This window comes from Rutilus rutilus (assembly GCF_951802725.1).
Source record: "Rutilus rutilus genome assembly, chromosome: 9".
In the NCBI taxonomy this organism is placed as follows: domain Eukaryota; kingdom Metazoa; phylum Chordata; class Actinopteri; order Cypriniformes; family Leuciscidae; genus Rutilus; species Rutilus rutilus.
Genome location: NC_140223.1, coordinates 1,919,932 through 1,933,021, shown reverse-complemented (window position 1 = coordinate 1,933,021; position 13,090 = coordinate 1,919,932). Strand labels below are relative to the sequence as shown.

General features: G+C 40.0%; 3 protein-coding genes across 6 annotated transcripts in view; all 3 read right to left on the bottom strand.

Moving 5' to 3' along the window:
- The window catches only part of LOC311297699 (protein NLRC3-like), a 61,771-nt gene that overhangs the window by 27,652 nt on the left and 21,029 nt on the right, over nt 1–13,090 (bottom strand). For all 4 annotated transcript variants that reach the window (XM_084420106.1, XM_084420107.1, XM_084420109.1 and 1 more), the window contains exon 6: nt 1,201–1,374. In XM_084420106.1, the coding sequence (XP_084276232.1) occupies nt 1,201–1,374 (174 nt within the window). The remainder of the gene's footprint in view (nt 1–1,200; nt 1,375–13,090) is intronic.
- On the bottom strand, nt 7,537–9,441 carry LOC311297710 (uncharacterized protein). The gene is made up of 2 exons (XM_084420126.1): nt 8,649–9,441; nt 7,537–8,450 (listed from the first exon to the last, which is right to left on the bottom strand). The coding sequence occupies exons 1-2, from the start codon at nt 8,713–8,715 to the stop codon at nt 7,651–7,653; spliced, it is 867 nt and encodes a 288-aa protein (XP_084276252.1). The 5' UTR covers nt 8,716–9,441; the 3' UTR covers nt 7,537–7,650.
- Nucleotides 8,737–10,650, bottom strand: LOC311297709 (uncharacterized protein). The gene is made up of 2 exons (XM_084420125.1): nt 9,495–10,650; nt 8,737–8,877 (listed from the first exon to the last, which is right to left on the bottom strand). The coding sequence occupies exons 1-2, from the start codon at nt 10,555–10,557 to the stop codon at nt 8,792–8,794; spliced, it is 1,149 nt and encodes a 382-aa protein (XP_084276251.1). The 5' UTR covers nt 10,558–10,650; the 3' UTR covers nt 8,737–8,791.

The following is a 13,090-nucleotide window of genomic DNA, read 5'->3' as shown; positions in this document are numbered from 1 at the left end:
TACACCATAAAACAATCCAAAGATAAACATAACACTTAAAAAATAATGTTGTCAATATGAAATGTATACAAATACTCAGTTCATGTTGTTAAATGAAATTAGTTAGGATTAGGGGATTGAATAAATAGTTTGTACAGTATAAAAATCATTATTTATATGGAAAATCCCCATAAAACATGGAAACCCAACGTGTGTATGTGTGATTTAGTGTGTGTGTGCTTAATGTATTTGTAAACATTTTACGGAATGCTTAATATTAATGTAATTAATGTCCAATAAAGGCTGTTTCAAAGCACTTTATGACTATTTTCCATGACCTAATCTAAAGTGAGAACTATTTATGGTTAATACGTTGTTAAAGCATAATCTAACTCTTTACATAAGAGCCAATTAAACAATAATACTTTGTTAATTAAAGTGCCAGTGAACAAACAACTCACAATTTATATATAGTCTCTTAATATATTAACTAGTTTATATACTATACTACTCATTAACTATAAACTAATAGTTTGAACATGATTTAAGCGCTGTTACTGTATACTTGTGATAAAGTGTTACTATTATTTCAAACTTGTCGCAATAAGTTTAATTGTTCCTTTTGTATATGATGGTGTGATTATTATTTTTCAAAAATAATACAAAATAAAGATGAATTTGACTGATAGCATTATAATTTTTTCAAGATTTCCATAGATATGGTGATATATTGTTATTGTGTGTTATTTTGGCCACAATAATCATGTAGTGATAAATCTGATATGGTGACAGTTCTGGTTCAGGTGAAACACACACCACTTCCCTCTTTTTAGCTGCACACACACATTTTGAGGAAATGCTCACGCTTTTACAAGGGTCTGTTTGCACAAGCATTACAAGGCAAGTTGATTTACACCAAACATTTGTGATTTAAAAACCCTCTTTACTGTATCCTGCATCTGTTGTCTGGTTTGTAGTTTGTGTGCTTTATTTAACTGTTAGTTTTACTTTCTTTAGGTAGATAATAATATATTAAGATATAAATGTTCCTCTTCAGGGAGACTCCTCACCGCTGCCTTCTACCGCCGGCAGGATCTGACGGTTCAAGCAGGAATCTATCGCTGAACCACCGGATGGGGCTTACACCAAAGATCGATTGTATGCACTATCTACATATTAATCCTTATTAACTCCGAGTCTTTATGGTAGAGATGATCTTACCACAGTTCCTCCAGTTTACAGTGAGGATTCGCCAGTACAGCAGAGATCAGCTTCACTCCTGAGTCTCCTAGTTTATTCTCAGACAGATCCAGTTGTCTCAAGTGTGAGGGGTTTGATATCAGAGCTGAAGTCAGAGCAGCACAACCTTCATCTGTGACACCACAATCACACAACCTGTAGAGAACAATGACACACATTAAGCCAAAGATAAACATAACACTTAAAAAATAAATAACATAATGCTGTCAATATGAAATGTATACAAATACTCATTAGTTCATGTTGTTACATTTAAGCATTTGGCAGATTCTTTTATTCAAAGCGACTTACATTGCATTCAAGGTACACATTTTACATTTTGTCAGTTCTTGCTTTCCCTGGGAATCGAACCCATGACCTTGGCGTTGCTAGCGCCAACACTCTACTGTTTGAGCTACAGGAAAGCCTTGTTAAAATACATCAGTTAGGATTAGGGGATTGAATATACAGTTTGTACAGTATAAAAATCATTATTTCTATGGAAAGTTCCCATAAAACATGGAAACCTAACGTATGTGTGTGTGTGTGTGTGCTTAATGTATTTGTAAACATTTGAAGGAACGTGTGTTAGGGCTGGGAGAAAAAAAATAGAAGCAACGTCAGACTGAATGCACTGAAAAGCCCTCACGCTACTCATATGCTGAGAGAGAGATAGACAGTAGAGCTGCACGACTAATCTTTAAAATACAGTGATACCCATTCAAACTCACATAATCTTCCAATTCTTCTGTCTATTAAACCTTCGACAAAATCATATTGCAACATTCAAATCTGTTGGCGCTGCCGCTGACCCAGAGAGAGTTGTCATGAAACAGCTTCACAAAAGGTCTTTTAAACTTCATAATAGTATAATTATTTCTGTGATACAATATTTAAAATGATCATAGAAGTACTGGGATAAAAGTTTAAAGTTAAATTAAAGCTGCAAGCAGCGATGAAAGGGCCCTCGCACCCGTGCCATCAACACTCGGTGGCTTTAGGAAGACAGAGCATGGTTGGGAAATGTACATTTAAGGAGGTATATATAGTAAGAGTATGTCAAAGTTAGTAACAAAATGTTTTGTATAATGGTGATAATAGCATGCTTCATGACTCAGCTAAGTGTTGCTAGCATGTTTAGTCTGTTTCTAGCATGCTTAGTACACAATAATTATGTGGTTAGTACCGCATTACTGTGTTAACCATGTCAGTTTCTGTTGCCAATAGGTGGCGTTATGACTATTGCTGAATATGAGCATGGATGTGTGTTCAGGACAGAACTCTTATCAAACGTGTGAAGTTTGGTGCAAATTGGAAATTGCCTTCTTGAGTAACAAAAAAGTCATGTTTCATTGAATTAGCATTCTTTAGCACTTAGCTAAGCATTGTTAGCATGTTTTAACATGTTTGTAGCATGTTTAGAACTCAATGGCATTTTTAACATGTTGCTAGAACGGCATCAACGTGTTAAACATGTCACTTCCTGTTGCCAGTAGGTGGCGCTATTACTAAAAATGAACATTCTCATGTAGATGTATTCAGGCCATGACTCTTATCAAAAGTGTGAAGTTTGGGGCAGATTGGACATTCCATGCCTGAGTTACAGCAAATTCCTATTTAATTGCAATAATAGCATGCTTTAGCACTTAGCTAAGAGTTTGCTAGCATGTTTTAGCATGTTTCTAGTATGTTGTTAGCATGTTTAACACTTGCTGGCACTTTTTTATATGTTATTAGGAGTCCATAACAGTGTTAAACATGTCACTTCCTGTTGCCAGCAGGTGGCGCTATGACTGTAACTGAATATAAGCATGGTCATGTGTTCAGGACAGAACGCTTATCAAAAGTGTGAAGTTTGGGGCAGATTGGACATTCCATGCCTGAGTTACAGCAAATTCATATTTAATTGCAGTAATATCATTCTTTAGCACTTAGCTAAGTGTTTGCTAGTATGTTTTAACATGTCTCTAGTATGTTGGTAGGATGTTTAGCACCTACTGGCATTTTTTTTATATGTTATTAGGAGTCAAGAACAGTGTTAAACGTCACTTCCTGTTGCCAGCAGGTGGCGCTATGACTATAACTAAATATGAGCATGGACATGTGTTCAAGAGATAACTCTTATCAAACGTGTGAAGTTTGGGGTAGATTGTACATTGCCTTCTTGAGTAACAACAAAGTCCTGTTTCATTGAATTAGCATGCTTTAGCACTTAGCTAAGTATTGCTAGCATGTTTTAATATGTTTCTAGCATGTTTAGAACTCAATGGCATTTTTAACATGTTGCTAGAACGGCATCAACGTGTTAAACATGTCACTTCCTGTTGCCAGTAGGTGGCGCTATTACTATAACTGAATTTGAGCATAGACATGTGTTCAGGCCATGATTCTTATCAAACGTGTGAAGTTTGGGGCAGATTGGACATTCCATGCCTGTGTTACAGCAAATTCCTATTTAATTGCAGCAATAGCATGCTTTAGCACTTAGCTAAGTGTTTGCTAACATGTTTTAGCATTTTTCTAGTATGTTGTTAGCATGTTTAGCACTTGCTGGCACTTTTTTTATGTTTTTATGTCCACACCAGTGTTTAACATGTCACTTCCTGTTGCCAGCAGGTGGCACTATGACTGTAACTGAATATGAGCATGGTCAAGTGTTCAGGACAGAACGTTTATTAAAAGTGTGAAGTTTGGCGCAGATTGGACATTGCCTTCTTGAGTAACAACAACATCCTGTTTCATTGAATTAGCATGCTTTAGCACTTAGCTAAGTATTGCTAGCATGTTTTAACATGTTTCTAGCATGTTTAGAAGTCAATGGCATTTTTAACATGTTGCTAGAATGGCATCAACGTGTTAAACATGACACTTCCTGTTACCAGTAGGTGGCGCTATTACTATAACTGAATGTTCTCATGTAGATGTGTTCAGGACAGAACGCTTATCAAAAGTGTGAAGTTTGGGGCAGATTGGACATTCCATGCCTGAGTTACAGTAAATTCTTATTTAATTGCAATAATAGCATGCTTTAGCACTTAGCTAAGAGTTTGCTAGCATGTTTTAGCATGCTTCTAGTATGTTGTTAGCATGTTTAGCACTTGCTGGCACTTTTTTATATGTTATTAGGAGTCCATAACAGTGTTAAACATGTCACTTCCTGTTGCCAGCAGGTGGCGCTATGACTGTAACTGAATATGAGCATGGTCATGTGTTCAGGACAGAACGCTTATCAAAAGTGTGAAGTTTGGGGCAGATTGGACATTCCATGCCTGAGTTACAGCAACTTCCTGTTTCATGGCGAAACATCGAAATTTGTTAGGCCGCCGTGGACCCGCCCTTTGACGAAAACTCAAGATCTTCGCAATTTAACGTCGCAAAGGCCTTAAGATTACACTCACCAAATTTGAAGATGATCAGATTAAAACTGTAGGAGGAGTTCGTTAAAGTACAAGGCCTGAAAATGGCAAAAACTGCACAAAAATCTGAGAGGAAGTTCAAAATGGCTGACTTCCTGTTGTGTTTAGGGCTATGCTCCAAGAGACTTTTTTGTAGGTATTAGGTCATTACACGTATGTACCGAATTTCGTGCACGTACGTGGAACGTTGCGGGAGGCGCACTCCGTTGAACTTTTATAGGTGGCGCTATCGAGCCGTTTTGCCCCGTCCAATTCTGAAACCTATATCAGATGTAAATTTTCGCCAGTTCTGACGCGTGTGCAAAGTTTCGTGAGTTTTCGAGCATGTTTAGGCCCTCAAAAATGCAATTCAATGCGGAGAAGAATAATAATAATAATAATAATAATAATAATAATAATAATAAACAGAGCAATTCCAAGAGGGTCCTCACACCATCGGTGCTCGGGCCCTAAATATAAACACTGACATTTATGGTAGCAATCAATAGAGTAGATCAGCTTTTAATAGAAACTTGGCACTTAAACTAAAAGCATTTATCGATTACATTGTTTCGCCACTAGATGGCGACAAGTGACTAAAAAAATTATTTGTAATTGAATTTTTTACAGAAGAGAATGTAGTATTTTATGATGCTTCTGAAATAAAACTCAGAAAGATGTGATGAATTGTTTTTGTAAATATGACTCATCTTATACAAAATTTACAATCAGTATAAGTGTATGATTAAACTTTTCCCCATGGTCTAGTTTTAAAAAACAAATTGCAATATATGCAATATCGAATCGCAATATTGTAGAATAGCAATTCTTAAAAATTGCAATACATATCGTATCGGCACCCGTATCAGAAGGGGTAGAATATATTTGAACACACATGTAAGATCCAGACAGGTGAAACATAATATTTCAATTTGAATGATTGATTCATGTTCACTTCATTACTGGATGAATCAGCGCTCTAGCAGTTAAATAAACATAACTGCATGCGTCTTGCGGAAGAACATTGTAGCCGGAGCTACTTCTCTATGTTTATTTCTATGACGCGCGTGAGTCACTCAGGAACTGTGCTACTCCGCAGCGGTGCCGGTGTAAAGTAGTCCGAGTATAAACGCTTATTACAGGCTTACCGTAGTGATTCAGGATAAGACAAAAACATGGTTTGAAAAAAGGCATTCATGATGTACTCGCTCATTATATACATTTAGTCAATTCTGAAGCGAATTTTCGTTATTTGAAGCGACTTTCAAAAGGTGATTTACTCTGTTTTGGTTGCTTGCTACTGTAGACATCAGTGTTTATTCTCGAACTCTAAACTTTTATTTCAGTACTTCTGTGATCATTTGAATATTTGTAACACCGAAATACCGATACTGTGTTGTTGAAAAGATTGTGAAAGTAAAGCTGTTTCATATTGACAACTGCTCTCTCAGCGACAGCGCAAACAGATTTGAATGTTCCTGTGTGAAGATTGCGTGGGGAAGATTGTTCTGGATAAGAACCGGTTTTTGGTTCCCAATCCTAATGATTACAATCTTGTATATTAAGAAATTAAGTATTTCTTATGGCCAGTTAGATTGGTATCTGCTGTACTTCATGGATTTATGTATTAAGCCCGAGTTGTTTTTATCTGCACCATCATATTAGACTACTGCTGGTGCAGATCTGTCTCTTCTGCTGCAGATCTGTCTCTTCTGCTGCATTTATTTGATTCAAAATAAAAAATAGCAGTAATATTGTGAAATATTATTCCAATGAAACAGCTCTTTTCTACGTGAATATATTAGCCTAGAAATCTAGACGCACCCTAGCGGCAGCAAAATGTATTTTGCAGCCAGGTGGGTCTAGACACTCTCAATAGACCTTCTAGCTGCAAAAACCCAAATTGGGTCAGGCCAATCACAACGCGGCGGGCTTAACATAATGACGACAGAGATGTGACGGTTCCCTGGCTTGAAAACAAAGAATGGCTGCTGGTGAACAGTCTTTCGAATCGGCTTTGGCCGCGACTCTGGAGGACTTGGAGTTAACCTGTTAAGCTGCAACCCCACTTTTGAAAAATCCCCAGAAATGACATACCCAAACTGAAACAGATACAGTTCATGAACCCTTTGCATTAAAAGCACAAGTATGATCTCATTTGAAAGCTGACACCTGGCAGTTTATTGTAAATGTAGAATTAATTATTGTCATAATGACAAAAATTGTTATAAATAGCTTCAAAGTTTTGTAAAATTATTAGAAATTAATTTTTATGGAACATCCTCATGAAAATAAAATTGAAGTTGGCACTGGAGCAATCTAGAAATGCACTACAGCTAAAGCCATATGTCTAAACATTCTATGTTTAAAATCTGAAGATAATAAGTCCAAAACTCTGTATTTAGTGAAATGTTTTTCAAGACCATGTCATGTGACTTTATTTTGATTTGACGCTAAAATGCTACTGATGTTTATTGTCATCTTCTAACCATCTATCCAGTATATTGTCTCTATTGTTTTGTGGTGCAGACGATCCCCATTCAGTCTCAGTCTCCCCCTGCACACATTCACACCTCTCCAGCCTGGTTATGGCTCGAAATATGCATTTCTTTTGTCTGCATTATAGCTACTAACGACTGGCTATTCACAGGCTATTCATAGGGTTTCAGTCCCTAATTTCTTTTCTCAAAGTTTACCACACATTTTAAACTGTATCAAATGCATTTCTTGAATAAAGACACATTTCAGGTAGCATTAAAAAAATAATACAAGTATAACTTCTAGGTAGCAGGTGCACCTAGGGCTAGCTAGCATGTTAGCTTAGCACACCATCAATACATTTACATTTAGTCATTTAGCAGACGCTTTTATCCAAAGCGACTTACAAATTAGGACTAAATAAAGCGAGTCATCATGAAGAGGCAAAAACAACAACAACGCAAGAAGTGCTCAGAATACAAAGTTCAGGCATTATTCAGAGTAGCATAAGTCTGATAAGTGATGTTTCAAAGGATTTTTTTTTTTTTTTTTTTTTTTTTTATGAGGTTAAGTGCTCACGGAAGAGATGGGTTTTCAGCTGTTTTTTGAATGTTGCCAGTGATTCTGCATTCCGGATGAGGCCGGGGAGAGCGTTCCACCAGCATGGAGCTGTGAATGAGAATGTTCTGGAAAGTGATTTTGTGGCTCTCTGTGATGGAACCACGAGACGTCGCTCGTTGATCGATCGTAGGCGTCTGGTAGGGATGTAGACTCGTAGGAGTGAGTGAAAATAGTAGGGAGCTGAGCCTGTGATAGATCTGTAAGCAAGCGTCAATGCCTTGAATTTGATGCGAGCAGCGAGAGGTAGCCAGTGCAGAGAGATGAACAGAGGAGTGACGTGGGCCCTCTTGGGCTCGTTGAAGACAAGACGAGCTGCAGCATTTTGGATCATCTGTAGAGGTTTTGTTGCACATGCTGGAAGTCCGGCCAAAAGAGCATTACAGTAGTCAAGCCTAGAAATGACCAGGGCCTGGACCAGAAGTTGTGTTGCATGCTCAGTTAGGAAAGGCCTGATCTTCCTGATGTTGTGCAGTGCAAACCTGCATGATCGAGCTGTCTTTGAAATGTGATCTGTGAAGGACAGCTGGTCATCAAGCGTTACTCCGAGATTTCTGACCGACCTTGATGGGGTGATTGATGATGACTCTAGCTGGATGGTGAAGTCGTGTTGTATAGACGGATTGGCAGGGAGGATGAGAAGCTCAGTCTTTGCCAGGTTGAGCTGCAGGTGATGTTCCTTCATCCATGTGGAGATGTCCGCCAGACAGCTTGAGACCCGTGCAGCTACTGTGGGATCATCTGGTTGAAACGAGAGGAAGAGCTGTGTGTCATCAGCATAGCAGTGGTAGGAGAAGCCGTGTGCCTGTATGATGTGTCCCAGTGATGTAGTGTAGATGGAGAAGAGGAGGGGACCAAGAACTGAACCCTGGGGAACCCCTGTGGTCAGTTGATGTGCTCTGGATACCTCACCTCTCCATGCGACCTTGAAGGACCTACCTGTGAGATAGGACTCAAACCAGTGGAGTGAAGTTCCTGTGATGCCCAGTGATGAGAGGCTGGACATAAGGATCTGATGATTCACAGTGTCGAAGGCAGCAGACAGATCCAGGAGAATGAGGACTGAGGACTTGGAAGCAGCTTTAGCGATCCGTAGGGCTTCTGTGACTGACAGTAATGCAGTTTCTGTTGAATGCCCTTTCTTGAAGCCAGATTGGTTGACATCCAGCTGGTTGTTTAGAGACAAAAAGGATGTTATTTGGTTGAAAACAGCTCTTTCAAGTGTCTTCGCAATGAATGGTAGGAGGGAGATAGGTCTGTAATTCTCTACAGATGATGTGTTTAGTGTTGGTTTTTTAAGCAGTGGAGTGACCCGAGCCTGCTTGAATGCTGTAGGGAAGGTGCCAGTATGGAGGGATGAGTTGATTATGTGTGTGAGTGATGGTAGAAGTGTCGGAGAGATGGCTTGTAGAAGGTGTGAGGGGATGGGGTCTAGAGGGCAGGTGGTAGGATGACTGGAGAGGAGAAGTGTAGATACTTCTTCCTCGGTTAGCGAGGAGAAGGAGAACAGTGGGATATTGGCTGTGGAAGCGGTCAGTCTGGGTTCCTGTGTGTGTGGAGCTGAAAACTGACTGCTGATAGATGTTGTTTTGTTGGTGAAGAAGTTCGCAAAATCGTCAGCAGTTAAGGAGGAGGAGGGTGGTGGTGGAGGTGGGCAGAGGAGAGAGTTGAATGTCTTGAAGAGTGAACGTGTGTTGGAGGAGCTGTTGATCTTGTTGTGGAAGTATGAAGATTTTGCAGCGTGAACATCCACAGAAAAGGAAGAGAGGAGAGATTGATACATACTCAGGTCAGATGCGTCTTTTGATTTGTGCCATTTCCTCTCCGCTGCCCTAAGTTCAGTCCGGTGTTCCCGAAGAACCTCAGATAACCAGGGGTTAGGGGGAGTAGCACGTGCTGGCCTGGAGGAGAGAGGGCAGATAATGTCTAGAGAAGAGGTTAGAGTGGAGCATAAGGTGTCCGTTGCTGTGTTCACATCCAGAGATGAGAATTGTGAGGGTGGGGGAAGAGAAGATGACACGGCAGAGGAAAGATGGGAGGGAGAAAGTGAGCGCAGGTTTCGCCTGAAAGTGACTGGTGGGGGTGTTGGTGGTGAAGGGGTAGAGAGATGTAGACTGAAAGTAATGAGGAAGTGATCTGAAACATGGAGAGGTCTCACCAGGATGTTGTCTGTGATGCAATTGCGTGTGTAAACCAGGTCCAGTTGGTTGCCTGATTTGTGAGTACCTGTGGTGATGAGTCGTTTGAGATCGAAAGAGGCTAGGAGAGAGGTGAAGTCTGTTGCATGCGGCTTTTCGAGATGGATGTTGAAGTCACCAAAGACTAGAAGTGGGGTGCCGTCCTCAGGGAAAGTGGACAGCAGCACATCCAGCTCATCTACAAAGTTTCCCAGCTGACCAGGGGGACGATAAATGACTACAATATGGATCTTAATGGGAGTTGTAAGTGTAATAGCATGATATTCAAATGAGTTGTTGTTGCATAGAGAAGAGAGTGCGGAGTATTTGAAATTGTTAGAAACGAGGAGCCCTGTTCCCCCACCTCTCCCAGACTGGCGAGGGGAGTGAGAGAAGGAGAAATTGCTAGAGAGAGCAGCAGGGGTTGCTGAGTTTTCTGGACGAATCCAGGTCTCAGTCAAGCCCAAGATACTAAGAGTAGAATGAGATGCGAAGGCTGGAATGAAGTCAGCTTTATTGACTGCTGACTGACAATTCCATAGACCCACGGAAAGAGAGAGTGGAGTGTGTGAGGATGAGAGAATTGGACGCAGATTGGCAGTATTGCGTTGTCTTTTGCGCGCGATGAAGGGGCGTTGGCGAGAGATCACAGTAATGTGTTGAAAGCACATGTTGATTAATGTCAACAATAAGATAAGAGAGGGAAGGAGAGGGGAAAAGGAGATACGTAAGTGCCTTTCTAGTGTCCTTGCTCGGTGGAGTCGCGCAGGTAGAGTCGCTGGTCTTTACCCGAGTCGGTCTTCACATGAGGAGGCTGAGCACGAGAGCTGAACGCTTCCGCTGACGCTTCCGCGACAGCGCGCAAATTACATAGTTATACAGATAATGCTTCACCGCTTGAGTGAGTACAGCTGTTTCGCTCGGGCAATTAAGTCAAATAACGTGACAATGTGCCGAATCGAAACTGCTGAGAGCAAATAAGGCTTAAGTGCAAATTAGACTGCAATATTAATTTTCACTCGCGGCTTTTGTTTAATGTAGTCAGCGCGTCTACTCAAATACAGAATTATGTGAAGTTTAAAAATTGAAAATAAGCAGAGAATCGAAAATGGCCTTACCTTGACTAAAACACAACACTTAAATGACAGGAAAACTGAGTAGTCCAGAAAAACACTTGCATGCGCGTTCGTTGGGGTGCCTCTTATGCTGAACGCTGGTCCTGACGAATGACCTTAAGTTCCTCTATTTATAACTGTTCCTACAGATGCTGTTTCGCTCGGGCAATTAAGTCAAATAACGTGACAATGTGCCGAATCGAAACTGCTGAGAGCAAATAAGGCTTAAGTGCAAATTAGACTGCAATATTAATTTTCACTCGCGGCTTTTGTTTAATGTAGTCAGCGCGTCTACTCAAATACAGAATTATGTGAAGTTTAAAAATTGAAAATAAGCAGAGAATCGAAAATGGCCTTACCTTGACTAAAACACAACACTTAAATGACAGGAAAACTGAGTAGTCCAGAAAAACACTTGCATGCGCGTTCGTTGGGGTGCCTCTTATGCTGAACGCTGGTCCTGACGAATGACCTTAAGTTCCTCTATTTATAACTGTTCCTACAGATGCTGTTTCGCTCGGGCAATTAAGTCAAATAACGTGACAATGTGCCGAATCGAAACTGCTGAGAGCAAATAAGGCTTAAGTGCAAATTAGACTGCAATATTAATTTTCACTCGCGGCTTTTGTTTAATGTAGTCAGCGCGTCTACTCAAATACAGAATTATGTGAAGTTTAAAAATTGAAAATAAGCAGAGAATCGAAAATGGCCTTACCTTGACTAAAACACAACACTTAAATGACAGGAAAACTGAGTAGTCCAGAAAAACACTTGCATGCGCGTTCGTTGGGGTGCCTCTTATGCTGAACGCTGGTCCTGACGAATGACCTTAAGTTCCTCTATTTATAACTGTTCCTACAGATGCTGTTTCGCTCGGGCAATTAAGTCAAATAACGTGACAATGTGCCGAATCGAAACTGCTGAGAGCAAATAAGGCTTAAGTGCAAATAGACTGCAATATTAATTTTCACTCGCGGCTTTTGTTTAATGTAGTCAGCGCGTCTACTCAAATACAGAATTATGTGAAGTTTAAAAATTGAAAATAAGCAGAGAATCGAAAATGGCCTTACCTTGACTAAAACACAACACTTAAATGACAGGAAAACTGAGTAGTCCAGAAAAACACTTGCATGCGCGTTCGTTGGGGTGCCTCTTATGCTGAACGCTGGTCCTGACGAATGACCTTAAGTTCCTCTATTTATAACTGTTCCTACAGATGCTGTTTCGCTCGGGCAATTAAGTCAAATAACGTGACAATGTGCCGAATCGAAACTGCTGAGAGCAAATAAGGCTTAAGTGCAAATTAGACTGCAATATTAATTTTCACTCGCGGCTTTTGTTTAATGTAGTCAGCGCGTCTACTCAAATACAGAATTATGTGAAGTTTAAAAATTGAAAATAAGCAGAGAATCGAAAATGGCCTTACCTTGACTAAAACACAACACTTAAATGACAGGAAAACTGAGTAGTCCAGAAAAACACTTGCATGCGCGTTCGTTGGGGTGCCTCTTATGCTGAACGCTGGTCCTGACGAATGACCTTAAGTTCCTCTATTTATAACTGTTCCTACAGATGCTGTTTCGCTCGGGCAATTAAGTCAAATAACGTGACAATGTGCCGAATCGAAACTGCTGAGAGCAAATAAGGCTTAAGTGCAAATTAGACTGCAATATTAATTTTCACTCGCGGCTTTTGTTTAATGTAGTCAGCGCGTCTACTCAAATACAGAATTATGTGAAGTTTAAAAATTGAAAATAAGCAGAGAATCGAAAATGGCCTTACCTTGACTAAAACACAACACTTAAATGACAGGAAAACTGAGTAGTCCAGAAAAACACTTGCATGCGCGTTCGTTGGGGTGCCTCTTATGCTGAACGCTGGTCCAAATTAGAACGCTGGTCCAAATTACACGACAATTTATGAGATTAAAACCATGTTTGTGCTCTAAACTTACTTTTTAACGCACGTTGAGTATTTTAAATAATCTTCTGTGATCTAATTTGGCTTCAGATAAAAAAATCAGACAGAAAATATACTATTGGATAGTGTTCTGCACAATGATAGTCTATATAGATTAGCATTACATTAT